Below are 27,882 nucleotides of genomic sequence, written 5' to 3'. Positions count from 1 at the left end.
CCCCATTTCTAACTTTGATAGCATTCTCCATTCAGGAGGGAGTCTTGGATGGTTGGTCACTCCTGATTCTCTTTCATCATTTGTATCTCGTCCTAGCAACTCTTCTTCCAGGTTTTCAGATATTGGTAACAGACTAACAGCTTCATTCACTTGGTTTGGTTCTCTGTAAAAGTAGACTCAAGGTCTGCCAAATCCAAATCTTAGTTCCATTCTCCATCCCTTCACCTTAGATTTCACATTACACAAATTGCCAACGGCTCTCTTTGGCTCACCCGTCTATCTTGTCAGCCCTTTATATCCTGTTAAACACACGGACTTGTTGACTCTTTCCTCCCTCAAATGGTTTTCAGTTCGATATCTGTTTCACTGTTCGCACCATCACCACCGTACGCATCTGGAATAAAGCAGCAGTCCCACAGCTGCTGCTCATGTCTTTTGGTCTCTTCCCTTCGGCCATCCTTTGTGATGCAGATAGACTAATCATCCCAAAATGCTGCTTCTCTTCATTTTTTGCCCAATCCGTACAGTGCCTTTTTTACAAATACACTATTTGGCTCCAACTTGTCAGGGTTAAATAAAAATTTGCCTGATAACTGTTCTTCCTTCATTGGCCAGCTTCTTCTCTCATTATTTAACCTTATGTTCCCACTGATTTAAGAGTCCTCTTTATGTGTGACTCATAGTCCAACCTCCAGGCCTTTATTCTGGGTGTTCTCCTGACTCATTCTTCAACTCCCTGCCTTGAAAACGCATGGCACTTCCACCCCCCCTCTGGAATAATTGATTACTCCAGTTGGCCCTCATTTCTCAGGTTTCTGAAGACATTGGCATGTTACTTGAAACTTCCGTAATGAAGCATATGCCATAAAATAGATATTTAACATTTGATCATCTCGAAGATAGTTTTTTAACCAATGGAATTGAAGAGCATTAAAGGCATGTCTTGGGGGAAAGCAGAATGGCTAAGTAATCACTGCACAAATTTTTAGCAATATGTAGCTAATTCTGAGGTCACTAAAGCTCAATTAACAATAGTTTTAATATTGTTAAAGTATTCATGTATGTCAGCAAAGAAAGATAGGTAAACATGTTTCAGGATGATACTTCTAAAGGATAGTCAATCACCTGTGGAAACCAGGAATGGTACTATTATTGGTCAACATATATGGTATAGGTGGTCGAGGCTTCTCTTTAATCAGATGAATATTTAATATAGCTTCCCAAGCCTAATCCTTGGCTGAACTGTGAAATGTGATCAGCTGGTATAAACCTTTACCCTCTAATAAAACTGAAGCATGCATTTTCCTTCCCCTCCCTAAACTGATGGTAAAACCCACCAAATTTGCATATATCCACCTCTCCCCATGACTATGACATCAGATGTTTATAGATAGTTCTGCTTGAGTTGATCCTAAATAAGGGAGAATTTTACCATTGCAACTGCTGTTCCCAAAGGGTAACATAAACTGCTTTAGTCAGCAAAATATATATATCATCTTTGCCTTGGTAGATATTGAATTGCTTACTCTCTCCTCTTTAGACCCAGTAGTCATTTCTTTACCTCCTTAATTTATGCGTGAAGCCAAAAGAATAATTACTTCATATTCTTAATAAAACGGCATAAGGTTTAGATAACTTTTTACTATATACAGTAAAAATGCAAATGTGTGTGGCTTATTTGCAAATGTAGACATTAATAACTGATATTTAAACAGGCTGGATTAGCAATTTTACTGATATATTTAAGAGATTTTTCCAATAATTTGCACACTCAAAATCAATTTGAATACAACATGTAAATTGAATTTAATTTTTTGATATAAAATTGTGGTTATCAGCTTGAACCATTAAATTTACTATTTAATATATGCTTTCCAGATCACTTGGTTAGAATTTCATTGCACCTTATCTATATAAATTTAATTAGGCTTGATATCATCAGTATATTATAGAACTAATTAAAGATTTAGATAAGTGCTGAGGGGGCTTATTGAAAAACTCCATAAAGTTCCATTTGGAAAATGAGATATTCTTCCTTCAGTTCATTGTGAGAGAACGAAACAGCAAGAATGTTTCTTGCAGTGTTTCTGAAAAATTATTTAACTGGATTTAATGGGCTTATTCCATTCTTTGAAGAGCTTTTTAATTACTCTGTATCTTTGTGCAGTCCAGCAACAGTTACAGTCTTTATTTAAAGGCTTTAAAATCCTCATTTCCCTCTTCTCCCACTGAGCCAGCTGTGTTACATTGTGCTAGGCTGGAGTGAGAACGTATGTACAGGTAGGCAGTACAGGGTTTGTGTACCCTGATTGTGATCATATAATATGTAGCGGCATTTGTTGGGAAGTCTATCAGTCCTCCCAAGGAAAACAGACATTGAGAAAGATCAGCAAGCGTCTGCCACAAATGTCTTAGGAAAAGAGAAAAGAATGAAACCGTAGCCCAGGAGGATACAGCTAGTGCTTGACTTGCGACCACGATTGGGTCCAGCAGACCGGTCGTAACATGATTTGGTGGTAAGTTGAGTAGGCTATATGTACAGTACTGTGAAATGATGTTATAAAAATCTTTAAGTCATATTTTATCATAATTTTCTTTCATTATTGTTATATGTCATAATTTTCTTTGTTCATTTTATGCCATTTGTATCATCTCTACACCATTTTGTTTCTTATTTTTACATTCGTCAGGTTTAAGTAAAACACTGCATTACCAGTACAACTGGTTTAATATTTGCAAAACATACAAAATTACAAAATACTGGTGCATACAAAAATACAAAATACAGGCGTAAAAAATACCGTAGGAAACATTTTCCCAATTGCAAAACATATCAAAATATATAAACATGTACGAAACATTTTATTGGCTGCTGGTGCTTGGCTGCGGGTCATTGATGTTGTCATCTGAGGCAGCAGTTGGGGTTACTGGAGTTGGTTTTTTCATAAACATGGTGAGCTTTGTCTGAATTGTATGTTTCTTTTTTTCTTCATAAATTTCACGATACAGACGAAACACATCGTGTGCCATCCGTTCAATCCTTGCAAATCGTTTGATGTTTGGGTCCATTGCTTCGAAATGTATAAGAAGTTTATTCAGTAAAGATAAACTGTCTGATAATCCCTTAGTGGTGAACTTTCTTTCTGGCTCCTCTTCTTTCTCTGCTTCTCTTCTTTCTTCTTCCGTCACTCTTTCTTCTTCCAGTTCGATTAGCTCTTCATTTGTAAGTTCTCTGGATTCTTTGTCTAGCAACTCTTCAACATCTTCCATTTCGCACTCCAAAGAAAGATCTTTAGCGAGTTTTACTATTTTTTCCCGAATCGTTTCAAGTTCATGTTCACTGTCAAATCCGTCAAAATCATTAACATAGCGCTTAACACAATTTTTCCAGATGCCATTCATGCACTTTGTCATCACAGCCTCCCAGGTGGTAGCGATATTCTTGATACACATCAAAATGTTGTAGTGTTTCCAAAAATCTACAGCAGAGCAGTCGTGGCTAGCGATTGTGGTCGTAAAGTCGAATGGTCGTAAGTTGCATAGGTCATAAGTCGATCAATACCTGTACCTGGGAAAAACTGAGGCTTCCACTCAAAGATATGGCACCTTTGAGTGAATCATTTTGCAGAAATCACTTTTGAATTCCCTTGTATCTGCATCTCTGCTATAGAGCATAAAACAGATTAGTTTAAAAGACTATTATTTCAACTAAGTGCTTTGTGTCTTCATTACAAAGCACAAAAAAGCTTTTTAATACAATAAAGCCTCTATTACTTTCCACTGAATATGCCTGAAAATAAATCTGCATCAACCACATTTCCAGTGTGCTCAGTGCTCTTGTCAAAAGCACTTTTTCTTCATTGCAGATTGAGTGACACAATGCATGCTAGAAAAAAGAAGTGAAAGGACACATGACAAATGTGGGCCATCAACAACTGGGCACACTGTCGATTACAACAGAGGCCCAAGGAAACCAGGGAGCTGAATGAATTGTCAGAGCCTGTGTGGTGTAGTAGAAAGGTTACAGGCTTTGGGCACAGGAGATGCAGATTTAAATCAAAGCCCAGCTGCTGATTAGCTATGTGACCTGGACCTCATCTTTTAATATTAATAATACTGCCCCATGGCATGGTGGCTCATGCCTTTAATCCCAGCACTTTGGGAGGCTGAGGCTGGTGGATCATCTGGGATCAGGATCAAGACCAGCCTGGCCAATCTGGTAAAACCCTGTCTCTACTAAACATACAAAAATTAGCCAAGTGTGGTGGTGCACACCTGTAATCTCTGCTACTGGTGTGGGGGGCTGAGGCAGGAGAATTGCTTGAGCCCAGGAGAGGGAGGTTGCAGTGAGCCGAAATTGAGCCACTGCACTTCAGCCTGGGCAACAGAGCAAGACTCCATCTCAAAAAATAAGTAAGTAAATAAATAAAATAATGCCCCTTCCCCCACTGCAGTCTCCCTCATGGGTTTGGATGGTTTTTAGATGTCACATATTCCAGTCTAATCCATTTTTTTCCAGATATGGAAACTGAGGTCTAGTGGTATTGCATGGCATGATCGTGATCACTGGTTAGCTAGTACTGGAGCAAGAGCTGGAATAGATGCCTCGGAGACATCCTGTCCCGTCCACACTGTCACACAGCACATGAAGGAGCAGATCATTATTTTCTTAATGATACCCTGGCTGCGTTTGGTGGGGGTGGGATTTTATTCCCCCAAGCAACTATTACTGAAACACATCACTGCAGTTTTCCTGCTCCAATGGTTTGTAAACATTTACACCCCCCAGCCTGAGAAAACATTTGCAGAAACATTTGGGTCACAAACCAATGTTTGTCTCACCACCACATTTGAAATATTTCTCTTCAAACATTAGAAATGTTTGTCAGTAAAACAGATTCTCAACAGACATATAAATCTGGAATGGGAGGGACACCTGCAGCCACCTGATTTGGGACATTCAGGTTCCTCCAGGGATAGCAGTTTCTTCCTGGCCCATAGGAACGTGTGCCCCCTCCCAGCATACCTTAGACTTTGACATTTCTCAGTGTAAACTATTAGGGGTAACTGAGGAGTGCTGTGGTTTTGGGTGAGGTTTGGAGGCAGCAAGTGAGTTCTCTCATGCGGCTGTGAATGGAGAGGAGTTGTTGAGAAGGAAGTGTAAAGAGAGGAGGCAGTTTGGCCAGGGCAGTGTCCCTGCAGAGAAGGACAGGCTGGGGCTTCCTGGATTCTTCCTCATTTTTCCTGCACTCCCCAGCACAGCCTCTGCAGCTCCAACACAGTCGTGCTGATTGGAAGTGGAGTCTTTAAAATAACCTTGGTTTGCAGCCCTGGCCTGATCAGTGATGGAGGGTGGTCCAGGGACTGGATCAGCAGTTTGGCGTCCAGGCAGACGGGTTGAATCCTAACTCTATTTCTGAGTCATGGATAATCTCAACTAAACCACCTTGCTGCCGGATGAAGCCCAGTGGAGAAGAGCTCAAAGGAGCCTGTCCAGAGTTTGCTCAAGGGAGTCGTTGTCACCACCCTCCTCCCATTTTGTTTTCTCCACTGATAGGCAGATCGTGAGAGCAGCACTTCCTCTGAGTCACAGGAAGTAATTAATAAGGCCACATCCTGCTCACTGACATCCCCACCGAGACATGTGAGGCGCCTGTGGAAGGTGATGAGATTTTTTGAAAGCACTGGAAATTACGAGACCGATTCTGAAGGCAGCCAGTGTGAGGGAAATGGCACCTCTGCTGTGTGTTGCCTACCACTGTCTTCTGCAGGATTTGTAAAAAAAAAAAAAAAAAAAAAAAAAAAAAACTAGGTTCAGGTTTCCAGGCTACTTTTGCTGCCTTTTGAACAGCGTCTACTTTTTCTGCTAGGGATCATTATGTATTTTCTTTGACACCTGTTTCTGCTGAGATCACAGGCCATCCTGGTCACCACCTTGCTGTCTAGAACAGCCTCAGCTCAACTGTGAAGAGTCATCCATTACCACAAATGAAGATCTGAAGGTCCGCTCTATAAAACAGCAGACAATGGCAAGGCATCTCCCCCTTCACTTTAACGTAGCACAAGTTAGCACAACATGCACACTTGGAGCAGTCATCTGCACCTCAGTTGCCAGCTCCCCACATCCAATACCTGTTAATATGCTCTTGCCAGATACTTATGTTCACATAGCACTTTACAGTCAACATAGGGCTTTCACAAATCTGATTTCAGTGGGTCTCTTGATGAGTAAACATTTTTGTCTCCCCAAGCATTTTCTGATTTGAACTAGTTTCTCACAGCCTGACTCAGCAGTTTTCCTGGGATGACGTGTGGGAGGTAGGGTAGGATAGTATATTGCTATATAGTCAAACTTTAACCCTGAAAGAATAAAAGAATTCAGTTCTTGTGCCATTGTTAACTAGCCAGGTGACCTTAGGCAGGTGTTTCGCCTTTGGAGCCTCAGGTTGTGAGGACTAAATGAGGTATATGTGAAAGGACCTGGTATATAGTAAGTGTTAAATGCTAACTGCTCCCCCTAATTGTGGTCCTTCTTAATAATAAACATTAACAGAATCATTAATGAATCTTTGGCTGAATTATACTTCTATCATGCATAGAGTTGTTCCCAATTCTAACCCATATTTCTTGTAAGGGTTACTCCTTGCTAGTTATCAGTGTTTCTTGAGAATTGTATGTAGGGATGGAGAGAGTTCAAAGGCATTTAGTACAAAGATTCTGGGGGTCCGTAATCTTACAAAAGTGTAGCTCTATGAGACATGACTTTAATACATTTCCAGGGCACTTAGTGAAAATATGAGCTAGTCAAGATGTTGCCATATCTGTCAGCTTACAGAATCTTCCCTGCAATGATTGCAGGAGAACGTGGAACTGCAGCAAACATACAAACAGTATTGGCTGTGAACAAATGTCTTCAGTATAGTTAAGAAGTCAGGGTTCCAGTTTATAGGATTTGCATTTTTATAACAGCTTTATTGAGATATAATTTACATACCATAAACATTAACTCTTTTAATATGTGCAATTCGTTGGTTTTTAGTCCAGTCACAGAGTCACATCGCCATTGTCACCAGCTAGTTTTAGAGCATTTTCATCACCCCAGAAGAGACTCTATCCATTAGCAGTCACTCCTCATTCCCCCAAATGCTACCCCTGGCAGTCACACATCTACTTTCTGTCTCTGTGGTTTGCCCCTTCTAGATAGATCATAGAAATGGAACTACACAATATTTGGTCTTTTGTGGCTAGCTTGTTTCAGTTAGCAGAATATTTCCAAGATTTATGAAATTAGCACTTAATAACAGGGTGTGAGACAGTTAAAAATATACTCAGGTACGCATCCCAACACCTGGCCTACAGCCTGCTCTCTTTTTCATCTCCCTTTTCTGTAGGGGTGGGGAGAAGGAAGCTAAGGTATTTATATAGAAGTATTATGACATACACACAGTAAATGGCACAGATCTTAAGTACACAGCTTGATTCCTCTTGACAAAGAGAATATACCCTAAAAACCATCACTCCTATAAAATTAGGGAATATTCAACCACCTCAGGGCTGGGCACGATGGCTCATGCCCATAAACCCAGCACTTTGGGAGGCTGAGGCAGGTGGATCGCTTGAGGCCAGGAGTTCAAGACCAGCCTGGCCAACATGGTGAAACCCCATCTCTAATAAAAATAAAAAATTAGCCAGATGTGGGTAGTCCGAGCTACTTGGGAGGCTGAGGCAGGAGAATCGCTTGAACCTGGGAGGCAGAGATTGCAGTGAGCCGAGATTACACCACTGCATTCCAGCCTGGGCAACAGAGTGAGACTCTGTCTCCCAAAAAAAAAAAAAAAAAAAAAAAAAAGGGCTCAGATTGTCCCCTCCTAGTCATCACCCTCACCACAGGCATTTCCTGATTTTGTTTGATTTTTCTTTTCAGGGTTTGTTTCCCTGTATATGTGTTAATACACGTAGTATGTAGTCTCCCAAGCCCGGGAGACCTTTCCCCAGCACTCCAGGCCTCAGTTACCTATATTCGTTAATGCTGGTTCCCAGGAAAACAAAGCAGCACTGGGCACTCGGGACCCACAGCCTCCTCTTCTGAACCCGGGGACTCCCACGCCTTTGCGTTCCCTCCTCGTTTTTGTCCTCAGCTTTCCTTCCAAACACCAGCATGCTCTCAGCACAGCTCATCGCAAGAAACAGTTCAGGGGAGTGGGACGGGCTATGGGAGGAGCATCGACCCCCATCAGGGACAATTTGGGGCACATGTTGAGCTCCAAAGGCAGATGTTTTGAGGAGGACTCCTAATTATGACAGAGGCAGCCTTGCACACTGGATGCCAGCCAGCCTCTGCCATTGACTTGCCTACCTCCTCACCAGTGTGTTCAAACAGGTACTGCTCTTACGAAATTACGTGTGTTAGCTGGCTCTTCAGAAATGAAATATCTTTTCTTAAAGAAATTAAGGTTTCATTTTAAATTCACTTTATGCTTTTTGAAAAACTTTAGTTTTTGTGTGGTCCAGAGCTATAGGTTAGCATTAGCATTTAAATAGAGGCATTAAACTTGCCTGAAGACTTTCCTCTCATAATGTTGCCCTTTCTAAGAGGCTTCTTTCAAATCAGATACTTTTTCGTCCTAAAAAAAGAATGCAAATGCTCTCTATATTTTTCCCATCAAAGTCCTTTTTTCTTTATATATAGACTTATGAGAACCACATTGTGGAGCAGCCTCAGTATTAGTCTTTTTATATGCAAAGGGCCACGTTAAAAAAAATTGCTATTCTCTCGTACAATGCATGATTTTCTCTGCTGACTCTCAGGATGTATTTTCCTATGGTTAATTTTATCCTATTATATCTCATTCCACTCCAGACACCCCCCACTCAAGGCACAAATCCCAGTTCTACACTAAGAATCTAATGTAAGCTCTGGTTATGTAACAGTGACTCGGGGAGTTCCCAGTGCCCCAAGCAGATCCCCGTGACTTTAGAAGAGTCAAAGCTTGAGCTTTGGAATTGGATGAACTAGAGTTTGAATCGTGTTCATCACAAGGAGGTTTTGTGACCCTCTTCTCTGACCCTTTATTTATCTGCCAAATTAAGGCTATGAAAGCCTTTCTTGTATGTTTGTCAAGAGTTTAAATGAGATCATATTTGTACTCCTAATTTATACTTTATGCTCTTAGATCCTGTAACCTAACCAGACAGGTTCTTCCTGCCTGCTGCACAAATAAAGACCATGGCATTGCAGTAAAGAAAGAGTTTAACAGACGCAAGGCTGGCCATGCCACACAGTAGATGGAGTTATTACTCAAATCAGTCTCCCCAGAAATTCAGGGACTGGCATTTTTAAGGATAAATTGGTGGGCAGGGGATCAGAAAGTGGGGAGTGCTGATTGGTTGGGTCAGAGATGAAATCATAGGGAACTGAAGCTATTCTCTTGCACTGAGTCAGTTCCTGGGTGGGGCTGACAAGACCAGATGAGCCAGTGTATTAATCTGGGTGGTGCCAGCAGATCCACTGAGCATAGGGTCTGCAAAATATCTCAAGCGCTGATCTTAGGTTTAACAATAGTGATGTTATTCCCGGGAGCAATTTGGGGAGGTTTAGAATTTTGCAGCCTCTAGCTGCGTGACTCCTAAGCCATAATTTTGAATCTTGTAGCTAATTTGTTAGTCGTGCAAAGACAGTCTCGTCCCCAGGCAGGAAGGGATTTGTTTTGAGAAAGTGCTGTTGTCATCAAAGTTTAACTGTAAGCTAAGTTCCTCTCAAAGTTAGTATGGCATATGCCCAGGAACAAGCAAGGACAGCTTGGGAGTTAGAAGCAAGATAGAGTCTGTTAGGTCAGGGTCTCTTTCACTTTAATAACTTTCTTGGTTATAATTTTTGCAAAGGCAGTTTCAATCCCCCTCCCTCACATTTCAGCCAGATCAGTTGAGGAGTAGGGTAAGAGGAACCTTTGAGTAAAAGGTGTCCTCTTTTGTTTCTTATGTTCTTACTGCCAGACTTCTCTTTCCTCGTAGCCTCCGTCCTCATCTCAGTACAGCTGTGTGAACTGTAATGGTTCCAGGTCAGAGTGGACCTGAAGGAGACATACTAGAGGTGAGAGCCTGATATGTTGTTCTTTACTGAGGTGCCAGCACCCTTCTCTCTTTGAGGTTGGTTTTGTTCAGCTGCAAGCCTGGGGACGTGGAGTTGTGAGGAAACCTTCTAGAAGATTGGCGTGGTCTGATACTAGAAAAGAAAAATAGCCAGGTTGCCCAATAGTCTGAAGGCTTTCTTACCCTCAGGTCCATCCTCCATACTGCACCTGGAAAGATCTTTCTAAAACACAGTTGTCATCATGTGTGACTTCTTTCTAAAATCGTCTGTTTCCAGATTCCTCCCCATCAACAACAGCATTGGTTCCAAATGTGAGGGTGTATGTAAACTGAAGCTGATTGTCCTCATCCATAGGAAAATTAGAAAAATAATGACTGTACTTTGTGTTTTTCTCATAAAAAATGACTAAGAGTTTCTGAGTTTCCCACATAATAAAACATTTAATCTTTTTCTATGATTATTTTCTTTCTAATTGGGGAGTGTTAAAATTCCTTCTTTTATGAAATCCTGGTAATAGATGGTAATTATTTTGTTTGAATAACCTAGGCAAAATAAAGGTTAATTCCTTCCACTCACCCATGAAAGTCCAAAGTCTTAGCATGGCCCACAGGTCTGTTATGCCCTAGGCCCTGCTTGCCTTGCTAACCTTTCCTTCTCCTTGCCCTTCCCCACACCCCATGCACTCTAGTGAGAAATAAACCACTTGTCATTTTCCCCAAATACTGTATTCTTCCTACTCTCCCTCCCAGTTCACACATTCTGTTTCCTTTGCTTGTGGAGGACTTGCTTTCCTTCATATTTGCCTCATTGTTGACAATTTCCCCTTCTCTAATAAGCTTTCCCTGGCTGCTCTCAGAAGCCTACAACCCCTCCTGCCTACTATCTTAGAGAATCTCCTCCATACCTTTATTATAGCCACTGTCACATTACTGTAAGTACATACAGTGCCTGCCTACTGCTACTTTCATACCAGACTCTGCATCACCAGAGAACAAGGTACTTAACCTCTGCATCCCCAGTATCTACAGTATACCACGTGGTACGTCACCGATACTGAAATATTTGTTGAAAAAGTAAACAAATTTAAAAAGGACTTTGAAAGGTACTGTATAAGCATTGAGGATGATACAGAGAGTCTTAAGACACAGTCTTTGACATCAAGAAGCCTGCAGTCTAGGTGAGAATAATAAATACATGTAATGGTACATCCACACAACTGAGTACTCTGTCACCATTAAGAAGAATGAGGCAGGTTGATAGGTACTGAAATGGAACCTTCTCCCAGCTCCATTGTTAAGTAGAAAAAGTAAGGTGCAGAACAGCATGTAAACACCATTTATCTTTAAATATATTTGTGTGTCTGTACATAAACACATACTCAAGAAAGACTGTGCTTGTCTATGTATAAAATATATTTGGAAGGAAACTAGTAACAGTAATTATCTCTAGAAAAGGAAATGGTAGGAGAGAAGCTTTGCATTATATACTTATTTTGGACCTTTATCTTTTTATGTAACAAAAATATTATGTACCAGGTGCTGTTCTAAGCACTTTATAAATATTAACTTGCTTATTCTTCTTCAGAATCCTATGAGCTCGGTACTATCAATATCCTCATTTTACAAATGAGGAAACTGAAGCCTATGGATTAAATAACTTTCCCAAGTTCACACAGCTAGTAAGTAAATACCCTAGTAACCTTTTTTATTCTATTGTCAGCTCAAAAAGAATATTAAGAGTTGTTTTTTAAAAAGATATGATTCTGCATGATACACGGGAAGTGGGTGACCTATGGAATAAGTGACATAGTAGAAATAAATTGCTCAGGTTAGCTTCATAGAAGGTAGAGGATTTTGCAGTTTTGAATATGAAGTAGGCTCTGGATACTTAGAGCCAAAAGGTACTAAGTATTTTTCAGGGGACACTGAGTAGCTCAGTTTGGCTTGAATGGAAGGTAGAGAAGAATTGGGAGAAAAGGTGGAATACACATCATGTCTTTAGAAGGCCCTGGATGTCAGTGTTGGAAGTTTGGACTTGATTCTGTTAGCACTAGTGAACACACGAGGTTTTTTTTTTTTTTTATTAAACACAGAACAGCGATATGGTCCAACTAAGAACTGAGGGTTAGTCTAGGAGGCGTAAATGATGAGGAGGCCAGTTAAGAGGCAACTGTAACAAGCCAATGAGAAGTGTGTAGGACCTGTAATAGTGCGATTGGAAAGGAGAAATGAACATGAAAGATGTTGCATTGATAGACCTGGTGACAATTGGGCAAAAGAAATGAAGGAGAGTGAAGATTCAAGGTGACACTGAGATTTGAAGTTTTGCAAGCTAGTTCTGTTAAGCAAAATTCATAGTTAGGGAGGCCACCTGACAAGGGCAGCTGATAGAAATGTCTGGAAACAAGTGAAAATGAAACTTTGATCTATTGAGAGAGCAGATCTTGAGAGAGACATCTGAGCATTACATGCACAGATAAGACTTTTAGAAGCAGAGAGGGAAGAATGGAGGGCCCCCACCTGAGTGGCAGGAACACCTACAGCAGGCAGACACAGAGCCAATAGCAGAATCAGAAAAGGAACTCAGAGGAAGCTGAGAGAAGTGCTTGAAAAATGTGACTCAGTAACAGTTGAATTTAGGATGGAAAACTGTCAAGGAAAATAGGACTTAGCAAACACCACTGTATCCATGAGGACATCATTGATGACCCTTTTCATAGACACAGTGGTGGCAGTAGAAGGACAGGCAGTGAATACAAATGATTTGTTCAAGAAATTCAGCAATGAAAGGGAGAAGAGACACAAGGGGAGAAATGGAGTGGACAGGATCACTTAAAAGGGCTTGGGGTTTGTTGCTTGATTTGTTTTTCCAAAATATGAGAAGCATAAGGATGTTTCAAGCAGACATGAAAGAACCAGTGAAAAGGGAAGATACTGGATACAAGAGTTAAAAACAAAACAAAAACCCAGCAGAGTCTTGGAAGCATTGGGAAGGGTGAGGATCAAAGGCATAGGGTTAATCTTATAAAAAGAAAAGGAACCCCTCTTCTTCTGAGTCAAGAGGGAAGGACTGATTTTTTTTTCAATATATTTTGGTATAGAGGATGTGATAACTCATACAATTGTGGGACCCATAGAGATAATATATACATGAACAGTGACCAATACAGACTACAGAGGAGTATGCAACAAAAGTTAGCAATTTTTTAAATCATTTTTACATAGCAGGTGCTCTATCATATCATTTGATTAATCTTCAGACCTAACCTGTGATGTAATATTATGTCTCCCATGTCTAAATGAAGAAACTGAAGTTGAGACAGGTTCAGAAATTTCCAGTCATGTTTCTTAGGTGAAAGATGAATTCATGTCTAAATCTGCCAGAGAATGAAAAAGCTGAGAAGGATTACAGATCACTAGCCAAAACATGGGTCTCTTTTCTCCCACTTTTCCATTAGCGGCCATTATCCTGACCATCTCCCCCTGGAGTTACATCAGAATAATCTTTGTGTTTTATACGGATCAATTATTTCATTCATAGTTCCTCTCTTCCCAGTGTCGGAGAATCATAGACTGGTTTTTAGATCATATGCCATACTTAATGAAATGTGTAGACTATCAGCTGTCTCATTTATTCATTCTTTTTCATTTACTCAGCACTCACTAGCTACCTTCTCAGGCCAAGGGGTAAGAGCAAGTCGAATATAGAATTCAGCCCTGCTCTCATAGAACCTGCATTGGAGGAGGGGGAAGCAGATATTTGTTCGTGTAATAAATGCTTCTACCTTCTTACTCTGTCCAGCCACTGTTCTTAATCATTTAAGCCCTGGGACAAACCCCATGTTACTATTTCCTTTCCTCAGATGAAAAGAATAAGACACAGTGAAATTAATAACTTGCCCAAAGTCATACAAATAGGAAGAGGCAGAACTGGGTTTAAATCCCAGGCCACTGGCTCCCGAGTGCATGATCTTAACCATTATATATGTTGATCAAAATATCTCTGATTTTATATATACATATATTTAAATATATAATTTAAAATATATTTTGGAAATATATTTTTTAGATGGAGATGAGTGCTAAAAAGAAAATTAAAGATCATTTAAAGGACAAAGCTTGATGAGGATGGGGCAAGTATCATTTACAATAAGGTGGTCAGGGAAAACCTCACTTATTGATAAGTAGACATTTAAGCAAAAATTGACCTAAATCTCTTTTAATCTTCAATTTTTCTCCAACCTACTATCCCTTTAATCCCATCTGATGCTCTTTTCCGATTTTCTTTCAATTGGCTTGCATTGTAAAGCAAAAAAAAGAACTGTGAAGTACAACAAAGATAGATTATTGTCCCTTCCTTGCCCTATAGCTGGTACTTTTTATTTTACTTTAATTTTTTTAATAATTTTTTCTAAGATGGAGCCTCGCTCTGTGACCCAGGCTGGAGTGCAATGGTGCGATCTTGGCTCACTGCAACCTCTGCCTCCCAAGTAGCTGGGACTACAGATGTATGCTACCACACTCAGCTAATTTTTTGTATTTTTGGTAGCGATAGGGTTGTGCCATGTTTGGCAGGCTGGTCTCGAACCCCTGCCTCAACTCCTGAACCCCTGTTTCACCTGCCTCGGCCTCCCAAAGTGCTGGGATTACAGAAGAACTGGTACTTTTTAAATAGGAAGTAAGAAATGCTCTAGTTCCATGCCCTTACCACCCACCCCAACATACCCGCCTCTTCCTCCCCACTCAGTGACCATTCACCCAGCTGTTCTAAGCTTTCTCCCAACTACTGAAGGAATGCAGGAGGTTAGAATTTCTCCCAGACAAATTCACTTGGGTTTTTTTAAAGATGAATCTGTTTTCATTACTTGCTTCCCATAATTCCAGATTCCCTGGGGTCCTTGATGTGATCTGTCTTTCTTGTTGCCATTCACAGCCCTTCCCCGTTTACTAACATTGGCCCTTTTCACCACTCTGTGTCTTCCTGTGCATTTAATGAAGGTTTTAACTGAGATCAGTTCTAAAGGCAGCATCCTTAGCATTCACTAGATGCTTCTTTTGTGCATTTGTTGACTTGCTGTTATCATTATCCTCTGTTTGTTTTTCAGCCCGTGTCCTATCAAGGGTAGCCATTCAGAATTTCATTTTGCTAGTTATATTTTTCTAGAGGCACTGTATCAAATGGTTCACTGACATCCAAATATATATCACCCATAGCAGTCTCTTCATCCCCAAACTCACATTGCTATCCAAAGCTATCCATCACATTTGTCAGAGTATTTGGGTCTTTAATTAAATCTGCTGGATATTGTTCATATTTCCATTAGTTCCTTTCTAGTTAGTCTATTATTTTTCTAATTGACATCTGTTCTGAGTCTCAGGTGGCCCATTTTGTAGCTTTAGTTTATTTAGGTTTTCTCTCTTTCATAAATTACTGAGGGTTTAGTTAATATACCCTCAAGTGTTTGCCACTGGGACCTGCTGATTTGCATATGCTCACATTTCTCAAATAATCCACTGAGTTTTTTTATTCTTCCACCAAACCTTGTGTGTGTGTGTGTGTGTGTGTGTGTGTGTGTGTGTGGACCTTCAGCCTTAAAAGATGTGGTCTTATGTCTCAGCAAAGTAGGGAGATCTTCTACAATTTCAAGAACTGTACTGGAGTCACTAAGCAGGAGAAGAAGGCCAAGAATCAGGGTTTGAGTGACTCAGCCAAGTGATGGCTGATAGCAGTCCTTGCGTCTTAAGCCTCCCAGCAGCTGTAGTGGGTTGCAGTAAACTCTGCATTCAGCCTCGCCCGACCCTGTCTAAACATCACTGTGAGGTAGCCGGCTAGGGGCAGAGTCAATGGCCAAAGAACAGAATGAATTGGCATCTCCCAGAATCAACCATTACCTTGGCCTCACTGGCATCATGCTCATCATGTTCTCTTTGATGGGAGCATATGTTACCGTCAAAGCCATGCATTCCATGCCTGTTCCCACTGACCATTCTCATCACACACTCACAGGTAGGGCAAGATCCAGTATTATAAATACAGAAAGCCTATTACCCATTCACTGCAGTATCTCACTTCTAACTCTGGTCATCACTTGGAGCAGAAGCATTGGTTTTATCCCTTCTCCAGGGCACTCCCAACTATTTTTGCCTTTCTTATGTACCAGGAGACAGGGGCAGGCAGGCAGACTGCCAAGTCCTAGTTTTGCTTTACTTTAAATTAAAACATTTACTTCATGCGTTGGGTATTTTTTATCTGGGCCTGGATTGGATTTTAAAAATAAATGAATAAATAAAAGAAGCTTCTTGAAGCCAAGGACTATACCTTTCTATATGATTTTAACATTTAAAATATTATTGGAGTTTCCTAAGCACGAGTAATAACATTAGGTTTTGCTTTGAAGAAATCCTTCGCATTATTTATTGAAAAATTAATAATGTGATTTTATTACTAAAAATTGAAAAAGCCATAGGGCTTCTCAACAGTTGTTTCCCAGATTGCTAATCTGAAAAATGTAGATAATACACAGTACAAGAGTCTTGTGCTAATTGGCTTAAATGTTATGTAGCTTTGTGGCCAGCAAAGTACATACTACAGTGTCTTTTTTATCAACCTATGATATTAGATAAATTGCCTTTAAAAATTGGAAAGACTCTCTAAATTGATATTTGATGAACTATTTTCTTAAATTTAAAAGACTCTGAAGTGATAGTCAGCTCAGAATAGCACTTCTTAACCTGGACTCACCTTTTGATAATCAAAAGAACATTTACAGAAGTATGAGGCAAACACAATTATGAAAGTAAAATGAAGGTCCTAAATAAAAAATCACAGAACAAGAGGGTAATTCTATTCACCCTTTCATATTTCATTACTTGATAACATCAGAAGATGAATCCATCAGAATTGCCTTGGCAAGTACAAACAGAAATGTGCCTGATCAATATTTATTAAAACCTTCAAAATGGGAGAAGGAGTTGAGCAGACTTCTTAATGGACTGAATAATTATTCATACAAATGGGATTTGACCAAAGGCAGTGCCAGACCAAAGAGACACTGTTTTAATTGTACTGAATTTAAAATGCAGAACTTCCTCCAGCCCTGTTGTAGAAAACTTAATTTAAAAAATTATCTGATGTCGCGGAGAGTGACATATGAATCCTTAAGTTGTTGAAGAGGACATTTCAACCGTAGATATTTATAAATTTAGAGTGTGTTCCACAGGTGGGGAGCAAAGTTGCTAGCTAAAAGAACAGAAGGAAATTTCCTCCCCATTTCAATGACTGTAATGGAGCTTCAGAGTATGTCATCATCTCTATGGTGATGGGGATGCCCTAGAGGAGTTCCTTGTCTCAAGTGTTTTTCTTTTCTGAAGAGAGATAAAGTAAGGTTCTGACTGCTGCTGTCTATCAAAAATGTCAGGATACGTTCCTGAGAGGAGTGAAACAGCTGACTTTAACTTTCAGCGTCTCCTCAGGAGAGCGCCATCCCTGCAGTATTGCTGAGGCGTGATGGTTATCAGAACAAGGCCAAGAGGTAACTGGTACCTGCCATTTAAGGATTACACCATTGACGAAGGGTGGGTGCGTGCATGTGTCACTATATATAAAAAACAGGTAGGTAGACGACCAATCAAAGAAGCCCAAGCAAGCCTTAAAGCAACAGACTCCCATGCTATCTTTAACTCTTGAATGATTTTCTGCTGCCACCAGCTGAGGGAATATAGGCAATATCTTTTCTAAAGACCATTCTTTACTTCTATCATGTCCTGATCAGAACAAAAACCTGTACAATCTGTTGTGAGAAGTGTTAAAAAAAAAATACCCCAATACAGAATATACACCTAATTGTACCACTAACTGTCTGAAATTATTTAGCTTTTCTCTAGCTTAGTTTTCTCATTCCTAAAATGGAAGTAACTTCAGCTTATTTCCAATTAGAGTTTTCAATCATGTTTGTAATAAACTCTAAGCTCTTTGAAGGGGAATACATATAAGAGCAATTAGATTACACTTTTTAATAAACTAATTTATTCTTCTGACACACAGGATTACCATTTTTATTATTGATCTGGAAAGGTCATTTGAGCTGAGATTACACTTTTTTGGAGTGTTTTCAAATCAATTGCTACTGTGTCTTATCTACTATTGCTTGAAGAAAACTAGCTTCACCTAATTCTGATGGGGGCCCCATGATTATAAAGGACCAAGCAGGGGGTGCTATAAAGGTTTAAAATCCAAAAATGCCAGTGCGTAAATAGCATCTGCTGTAACCTGTTTGGCACACGAGAAACAGATCCAGAGAGCAGATGGTGTTTGCCTAAGGTCACATGGCTAGTTAGTAAGAAGGAATGAAAAACTTAACAGAATCTGAGTTTAGTTGATCTCTCAAATATTTACCTCACTAAGTTGTTCTGCTATAACATGACCTCTCAAATATTTATGAAATGATTATCTGATTTATGGATTATCCTGTTTTCTCTTGCCATTTCCCTGTTATCATAGGTATCATTGAGTGGGCAGAGAAAATAGGCATTTGCTGCTTCACTTGCCAATGTAGAGACTCATCTACTCTTGAGTTTTTATTAAAGTGCTCAAAGTTCTGTAGATATTGGTTAAAAATAATGTTGGCAGTTACAATTGATACAAAGTTTTATTCAGGTAAATTTTTCTCCCTCTCAAATTTCTATTTCAGAAGTCAGATTCAGCACATAATTCACTTGTTGACATTAATACTAGAGCTTTATCTCAGGAAGGACTATAAGAGAAAGTCTTTACCATGAAAATAATTATCTCCCTTCCCCAAAAATGTACTGAATCAGAAGGACAATCAACTTTTGGGAAAAAAGGTTACCTCATCCATTACCAGCTTGAAGGGTCAAAAAGGGAAGAAATAAAGAGATGACAAAGTGAAAAAGCCAAAAATCTTTCTTGTAAACTCCCAAATTAAGTGTTAAATATACAACATGACTCCATTACTTGGTTTGGAGCACAGAATTCCTAGATCAAATCCAGTGTTGTTCAAATATAACTGCAAACTTTGTACAAATGAATTTGAATTGCCACAATACTGGCTCATTGCATTACAATGAAAGGCAGAGCTGAGTATGGGAATTTTATTTAATTCATATTTCTGTACTCATGACTCAAAATGAGTCAATGATAAAAATATTCTTTTCAGTTCTTTTGCTTTTTATAGTTTCAAATATTTTTTATTAAGGTGGTTTTAGAGTAAATACAGGGCTCAAAGTCTCGTTTTGAGGCCTTAGACAAATCACTCATACTCTATAGAGCACACTTTTCTCATATGTAAAATGTAGATAATTGTAGTACTTATTTAAAAGGATTGAAATGCACCTAAAAACTAGACATTATTATTAATATTCTACAATCACAACAGATTCCAAAACCCAGCATGAGATATAGCTGTATATTTTAAAACACAGTTTTCATTGCGGGATCTAGGACTCCAAATTCCACCAAGTAAAGAAGGGAGAGGCACAGCTTTCCTCAGGTACCTTGGACAGTTCCCCAGTCAGGGCCTTGTCATCCTTACGCGCAAAGTTTATGGAAAGCCTGCAGGTACAAGAGTTGCCATGGGTGGGAATAGTTTATTTTAGTGAATATTTCTTCCCTGAATTTGCAAAGAAGGGAACTGAAACTGTTTCTAATCACTTCCAGGGATGCAGTAGTGGCCTTTGCACTGAGTACACCAATGTGGGAGGTAGAGCCAGGGATGAGAAAACTCCCTGGCCCACTTGGCTATAAAAAATTATGAAAAGCTCTTAAAGAGAAGTCAGAAAAGCATTAGTACTCAAAGATAAAACAATATCAACAATTCGTTTATACACACACACATACCCACATACATTAAAAACGAATACATAGATGAAAAATTATTCAACCTCATGCAACACAAAAGAATGTGAGTTAGATACCGCCCATATGTTGTTGACAGGAGGATAAATTTATCGATAGAGCTTCTTTAGAAAGCAACTTGGCAGCATTGTCAAGTGTCCTAAATAATGTACTTATCTTTTAACTGATTCTGTTTTTAGAAATTTATCCATGAGAAAGAAAGCCTTTTCGGCAACAATTGAAGTATCCAATAGTGTTCCAACCTAAACATTTCAACTCTAAGAAAGAAATAGGCTAGAACACTGCATGTGCTGGAGGTGAACTACAAGAAAATATGCCAAACTGTGGTTTATCTATATGATGGAATTATGAGAAAGCTTTCTTTATGGCCCATATATTCTATATGGCACATGTATTAACTTTCCAATCAGAGGAAGGTATAATTTTAATTTAAAACTTTAAAAAGATCTGCCCACCTTTCCAAAATACCCTGCATTTCCTTCCTGGTAGAAATGTTTCAGGCAGAATGGATGAGAGAGAAAGAGTCACAGTGCAGTTCCCTTAAAATAAAGAACGAAGGAAAAAGCCACAGAGAACAGTCTGTTGATAAAGCAAACACGATGAAGATAAGAGAAAATGATCTGTTTGCACCAGAACAAAGCATAAACATTGTCATGTTCTAGACTCTGCACATGAGACCGGTGTCTATGAAATCACGCCTCCACTTCCCTGTCACTCCACTCCCTCACCCTCTCTACTCATTACGCTTTGGGAACTGCTGCTCAAAGGCACACGGCATAGGGTAGGAGAAACCACAGCACTGCACACATCTCCTCCTAGAATGTTCCATCCACCAGGGTGACATGAAACTCTTTGATCTTCAGAATAAAATACTTGGTCTACATATAGCAATTGGATGCTGAATTATTGTAGGCTATGAAGAGGCTGTGAAGGGCTGCAAGCCATGAGCTAGAAAATGTCTCAATCAAATGTGTATTCACTGATCCCATCCAGGCAGCCCAGCAAAGTGTCATTGAATGGAAAATGCATTGCCCTGGAAGCCATGGCTGCTATTTTAATGCTTGATGGTGAAGACCAAGCTTTCCATTTCCTGGGGCCTCAATAAGTGCTGATAAATTACTTATCCCTATTGGGTGACATGATTTCATTTCAGTCTGTCAGTGTTTATCATGGAAGCTCATTCAAATGGTATAGTTTGGAGGCATTTTTCTATTTTCTCTTCAGGGCACCTGGTAGCACCCTTTCCCCACCTCCAAGTGTAACTGTTGCTATGTCAGTTTAGTCATCTTTGCTCCTGGGTACCATTCTGAAAGATAAATGAATTTCATTCTGTCTTTAAATATTTATGATTCTTATGATCTAATATATCATCATGGTTATAGGGGATTTTTTTTCTCCCTAACTATAGAAAATACACCATCAATTACCTGTCAATTTTGTTGAATAACTCAGCTTTGCAATTCAGGGGCATTGTTCATCTGAGGCTCTTGAGGACTCTTTTAGTCTCTCAGTCCACTTCAGACTGTCATTCTGGGATTTATAAAGGTCTTCATTGCACAGAGGATATTGAAACATTAAGGACTTAAGTGGCTTGACCTTTATCACTCAGCGCAGTGGAAGATCCAGGAGTAGAAATGCAGGCATCTTTGTTTTGTTGTTTGTTCCCAGCATGGAACAACGGCCTCTGTAGAAAACCAGCCAGTATCCCTGGAAACAATTCATCAGATTTTTCAAAAGAAATCCAATTTCATCTGGCACGATGGGTTCAGTGTTACTTCTTAAGATAAATGATAAAAATATCAACATCCTAATACAAAGAAATCCAGTTATTTTGGTTTAATCTCAGTGAAAAGCATCACAAACCTTTTATTACTTCTGTAGCCTTCCCTGATGCGTTTAGGTCCGTGGCTGGAGGAGACAGGAGTGGTTCTGTAACTATTCGTCTACCAGGCAGACTCAGGGTGAGTCTTGGCTGGTTCAGAACCTTTAAGAAACATTGTGTCTGGGGATGGGGCCTCAGGAATCTGCACTTTTATAAGCACCCCAAGGTAATTCTTAGTTAGGTACCCTAAAGTTCAAGAAGGCTAGTCTAAAAACCGCAGCTTTCAGGATCCTTCTAGCTTTGAAAGAATCGTGAATCCCATATTTGCTCTCATTTCATTTGATAAATCTCAATGCATGCATGAGTTCTTCTTGAGCAATTTTAAAAATGTATATTCTTAGGAAGTTCCATTAATAGACAACTGTCTCCTTCACCTGTGCATCCACAGGAAACAGAATTAGATGACATAGGGCCTCATTTCTTAAAATAGGGAGCAATATCAGGAAGAGCAGGGGACATGCAAAGCTGTAGGATAAATATGAATATGATGCATCTTCCTGCAGCGTCAAGTTTTTCTTAGAAACAGTGTATTTAAAATTACAACAGATACATTGAGGAGTAGAATGCAAAGTTCACATGAGTTTTATGCTAAACATGAAACTTCAAAAGATTTACTGGTTATAGCAGATACTGGCTTCTCACGCTCCTGGAAATGGAGTTTTTTTCTCCTCTTCTACCAAGTATTTTCGTCTACATTCAGGGTCACCCTGGACCAGTGATTGAAGTGTATCTGGTTCTGTGACGTTAAAATGAACACTCATTTTAAACCATGATAGAAAATTAGCCCCCTGTACACAGGGATGCTGACCAGTTTGCTCATTAACTGACCAGTCTGCAAAGAGCACTTTCCATTTCTGCCACTGCTTAGGGAATATTCACAAAAGATTATTTCCCGTATTTTTTTAAAAGAGTGTGTTAATTAGAAAAGGAGGCTTAGCAGGAGGAAAAGAATCTAACCATGTGAAAAGACACCGCAACTCTTCCCGACCACATTCCCCTTGTAACAGCAATTAAATAAAATATGCCTGAAATTACGGAGTTCCTAGAATGTATTTCTTTTCACAAAAATAACTTCATTTTCCCATAGGAGGTATTTTTTTTTTTTTTTTCAAAATGTCCCTGCTGAGAAAGAAACACATTCAAGGCCCTGAGTCTAATAATTCAGGATTTGCGAGCCAGTGATCCTGCTAAGCATGTAAGATTCCTTCACAGCCAAGAGTTGCCTTGAGCACACTGCTTGGTTTTGTCCCCTCAATCTTGGCAAAGTTACCTTTCACGTCAGGAAGAGAGAAGTGATCAGTTGAAAGACGAAGAGGAAAAAAAAAAAGAAGAAGAAAAAAGGAAGTGAGAAGTGGGTAACACTCTTCTTCCTTTTGCTGTCAGAGTCAGTGTTGAACTTGACCTCCTGGGTAATTTGGAGTGGCCATGCAAGTCACAGCCTCAGAGTTCAGTAGACTCGGAGAGATAGCAGTGGCATATTATTGGTTTAAAGAATGGCAAGTAGCAGTCTTCTCCCCTTCCTGATTCCTGCCTTCATCTCCTCGCTGCATGGAAGAATCACTCTAATGCATATTTCTATTACAGGCATGAAGCTTTCTCCACCACCCAGGGCAATGTCTGTGCTGTTAAGTGGCTCTCAAGTCTCCTCTTTCTGCTTGAATTGTAACCAATGCCCTCCCAGACCATTCTATATTCCATTGCCACATGAATCTTCCAGAAGCACAACTTTGAATAGCACCTCTGCTCTCTGGCGGAAAGCAGTACTTTCTGGGCTTAAATAGGTCTAAAGTCATAGCCTGATGTTCAGATGCTCTACATTGTGGCTTCAACAGCCTTATCCCAGGATTCTCTGCTATTCCTATGTACTCCCAATCTAACCAGATTATTCTTCCATGCCTTTGCTCATGCTCTTCCCTCCAACCAGCATTTCCTTCTTGGAAGCCCTGCCTAACAGAACCTTACCCCATATGAAGTCTTCCTTACACAGTCCCCTCAGTGCGGTGCAGTTTCTCCTCCTCTGCTGTTAATTCACTTGGACCTTACTTATGGCACGTATAACATTCTTGTGACTTGTCAAGTGTCCACAAAGAAACAGTCTTGAACTTAGAGTCAGAAACCTAGGGTCTTACCCTGGCATAGCCAGTTCCTGTCTTTGTGACATGGGCAAGCAGTCTAACTTCCCTGTGCTTCAGTCTTTGGGTCTGGGAAAAGGAGGTGTACCCCTGGGTGGAGTGAGGGGTAAGTGGTACAGTGCATGGGAATGAACTTGGTCAACGGCACTGGAATCCTTATGTCTCTGCTTTTCATGACCTTTCCTTCTTGTCTCTGAGCTACTTGAGGAAAGGGGCTGTGTCTTGCCCATCCTCATATTCTCCTATTGCTTTTATTATGTTACACATTAGCATGATGATAGTTCTAATAATAAATCTTTGTGAAGCACTATCATTCTGAGTGCTTTATACGTATTAATTAATTCAATGATTTCAATAACCCCAAGAGGTAGGTACCCACTTTATGGAGCAGAAAACCATGTACAGTATTTCACAAAGCCTCCAATGAATAATGAATGAATGAGGGATTGAATGAGACAAAACCTGTTAGCAATACCTTCTTTCCTTCTTCAGGCTACACCCCTACTTTTCTTTTTTTCTCACATGGTAAATGCAAAATTAGCAGAAAATGTAGAATGAGCTGAGCCCCTGAAAGGTGTGTGGCTTCTCTGGGTCCTCACTTAGACTTCTCCTGAAGAGAGCTCCCGTGAGCTCCAAAGGACAGAGCTTGTGGCTGTCATGTTCTTTATTCTATTGGTAGGGCCTAGAACACTGCCTGCTGATGGATAGTTATAAAGTAAGTAGAGGAATCAATGTATAGACAGCGTATTTGTCCCCTGGAGACCCATGCTACCAGTGCTGGAGCAGGTGAGCAGTGTTCTCTCTTGCTTTCTCAGGCAGTACTACGAGATGCTTTACAACACAGCCGATGAGCTCCTGAACCTGGTGGTGGACCAGGGTGTGAAGTACACGGAGCTGGAGTACATCCACGCCCTGACCCTGCTGCACCGCAGCCAGACGGGGGTGGGGGAACAGACCACCCAGAACATGAGGCTGCAGCGGCTCAAGGAGATCATCTGCGAGCAGGCTGCCATCAAGCAAGCCACCAAGGACAAGAAGATAACTACCGTTTAACAGCATACACTGTGGTTGATGGCGGGGGTCCCCTCAGTCACACTCACTTTTTTCCTTGGTATGTTCTTGGGTATAATCTGAGCTTAGTTTTCTCTACACTGATGCTTTAGTGGAGAGGAGGTGTAAGGATTTTTTTTCTCTCTAGCTTTGGCTTTTCATATAAATGCTAAAGGAAGGCTATAGTACAGAGTGTTTGGGTTGAACTATTTTAATGCAGTCAAGACTAACGGGATGGGTGGGATAGGGAGGAAGGGGGAATCAAATGTTTAGACTCTAAAATACACGTGGATGGATTACTAATGAACATTTCCTTTATTACTCAGTATTTATATAATTCCAGCCTTGGAAAGTAGACTGCTACCTACGTTCTAGTCCCTTCCCAAAACCATTTAATTGGGTCCTATTACATAAACAGTGGGAGTTTTTCCTTTCCTGACCTTATCAGTTTACATTTCAATGAAATAAGTGTATGTGCATTATTGTCTGTCTCTATTGCCAAAATCAAATAAATGGCTTCTCAGCTGGCTGCTGTTTGCAACAAACTTCCTTAACCAAAACAGGACCTCTTTAGGGCTGGGAATTAAAGTTCTTTGATTCCAGTCCCTGGGACAGTTTTGTATGCTATATATTATACACAGGTTATAGGTTGGTTTATTGCCATTTTATTTTATTTCTGCTATATAAAAACCAAGAGCCATAAAGTTAGACAAATATGGAGGAATGAAAGGTGATGTAACCATCTGCTTGATTTTCCCCCTCTAATTTCTGAGAGAATAATGGTTAGAGAACATTTCATCTCACTTGAAACATCGTTTGTGGGTAAATGATTCTTAGGCGCTCACTTGGTCTGAGTTCAGCTGAATGCAGAGAAGATGGGACAGGGTGACATTTCTCCTCTGTGTGGCCTCCAGCTGAGCCTGTCTCTGAATTGTCCCCTCCCCACAATGTTAGCACTCACTGTGTTCCTGGCACGCTGACCTCACCATGTCCCCAGGTCTCCAGTCCTCTTGCTGCCCGTGGTTCATAGGTCACAGAAGGCAGCAGTGCACTGACTGGGCCACATCTTGAAGACTCGTGGAAAGGAGAAGAGAAGGGGCTTTGACCACACACAGTGATGCCTCACACGCTGAAGGTGGGGGATTTTATACCTGTTTGTACAACTTTGGTCTTGATGGGAAAAACAGAAAATTAAAAAGTGTTTTGAGAAGCTTAAATGTTTTATGTTATTTTTCTTGTATTCTTTATTCAGCAAATATTCCCCAAAAGCCTAATATGTGCTCCATGCTGCCACATACAGGGGCAATTGGACAGACGAAGAGGACACCCTTATTATCTAAGCGTGTGGGAACTAGACTTGAGCCAAAATCCCAACAGCTCGAACTCAGGGCTGGGTCAGAATCGGATCAGAATCAGGTCAGCCAGTGGGGCTGCCGTGAAGGGGATCCAGTGGGCAGCTGGACGTTCCAGAGGATTCTGGTGGGAAGGAATGTCGTCAATCTGTCTGACTTCGAGGGCCTGACTGGGAAGAAGCTGAATCTCTGTAGGAGACAACTGTGGGAAAGCACACTGCCATAAACAATATCATGAGAACTAGTCTACCCTAGAAGCAGGGGTGGGAGGAGGGGGATGAGAGAAGATTCGGGCTGCCTAAGCTACTTCCTCATGGCCATGACCCCCAGCATCGATTCTGTACCTTTTTTTTCCTGTCCACTCCAGACAGACAACCCTGACTGGTTACAGTGATGCCAGAAGAGCCATGGTGGAACTGAGATCACTCAGACTAGTTTTTTTGGGTGTGGAAAGAGACATGGGTTTGGATTGAGCAGAATGTTAAGAACCCTGAGAACCAACCAAAAAATGGCAAATGAGCTGCTTCAGGGGCAACATTTAGGAAAGTGAAATCCCTGCTTTGCTGACAATGACGGGATCGAAAACAGCAACTCTGCACAGAAAAGGGGCTCTGGGACTCTTCCAAGACGTTTAGGACATCCAAGTTTCTTTGAAGGTTGGCACACCAGTCTTTATTCTTCCACAGGTAAAGAACAGCCAATGACACACTCTGGATGGTTAACGGCTACCTCAAAACCTACCTGCATTTGGGACGCAGTGAGGATTTCCACATTTTGGTCCTACTTAGGGGTAGTTTGTGAGACTGTTGTGCTGTTTACAGCCTTGACCAACCAGAAGGTGCTAGAGAGAGCCAGGGTCTGCCAACGACAGGGCCCACCAAACACAGACATGGTTACATAATGTTCTTGCATGAAGCCTTCTCCCTAAGTATACTGTTGCAGATAAAAAGGCCAACAAAATAGGCCTTACCAGAAGGGATGCTGGAAACAAAGCAAACCATGTTCCCATTCTTATACAGAGGTATAAATGAAAGGGACATGTAGACTGCCTGCCGCATCACCAGTCACAGCACCATGGAAAAGGCCCACAGTAGTAGGGGGGATCCTGAGATGGGAAATCAACATGACCATGAAGAAGGACGGCTTTGGAATGATGTCATCCAACTCGGTTGTCAGAACAGCAGCTCCCAGAGAGCACTTCCTTCTCCTAAGACTGTTATCTACTCGATGGTACTAAGCATGTATTCCCATTTTGTCCTCACATCAACCCATGTCATAAATATTACTTTCCTCTCTTCCATACCCAAGGGCCCAGAAACTGCTGAAAGAATCTCTTCCTAGTTAGCCATACTTAGAATAAATTCCTTGAAAGAGAGATACAAGTTCATCAGCTAGGATCCAGCTCATATATATATATATATATATATATACCCCAGCAAATTGTCTTAAGTGCTGGGATTGCAGGCGTGAGCCACCGCGCCCGGCCTTTTTTTTTTTTTTGAG

At 40.5% G+C, this 27,882-nt stretch overlaps 1 protein-coding gene across 2 annotated transcripts in view; it reads left to right on the top strand.

The window, feature by feature from the left end:
- EXOC4 (exocyst complex component 4) overlaps window positions 1-26,244 on the top strand; it is an 805,456-nt gene extending 779,212 nt beyond the window's left edge. The window contains exon 18 of one of the 2 annotated variants that reach the window (XM_032275643.1): window positions 24,793-26,244. In XM_032275643.1, the coding sequence (XP_032131534.1) occupies window positions 24,793-25,030 (238 nt within the window). In that variant the 3' untranslated portion in view covers window positions 25,031-26,244. The remainder of the gene's footprint in view (window positions 1-24,792) is intronic. The other variant, XM_032275644.1, reaches the window with a different exon arrangement.
- The last annotated feature ends 1,638 nt before the right edge of the window (window positions 26,245-27,882 follow it).

Source organism: Sapajus apella, unplaced genomic scaffold (assembly GCF_009761245.1).
Source record: "Sapajus apella isolate SASKATOON/1434 unplaced genomic scaffold, GSC_monkey_1.0 scaffold7, whole genome shotgun sequence".
Lineage (NCBI taxonomy): Eukaryota > Metazoa > Chordata > Mammalia > Primates > Cebidae > Sapajus > Sapajus apella.
The sequence above is the reverse complement of the archived record's forward strand: the minus strand, read 5'-3'. Positions and strand labels throughout refer to the sequence as shown.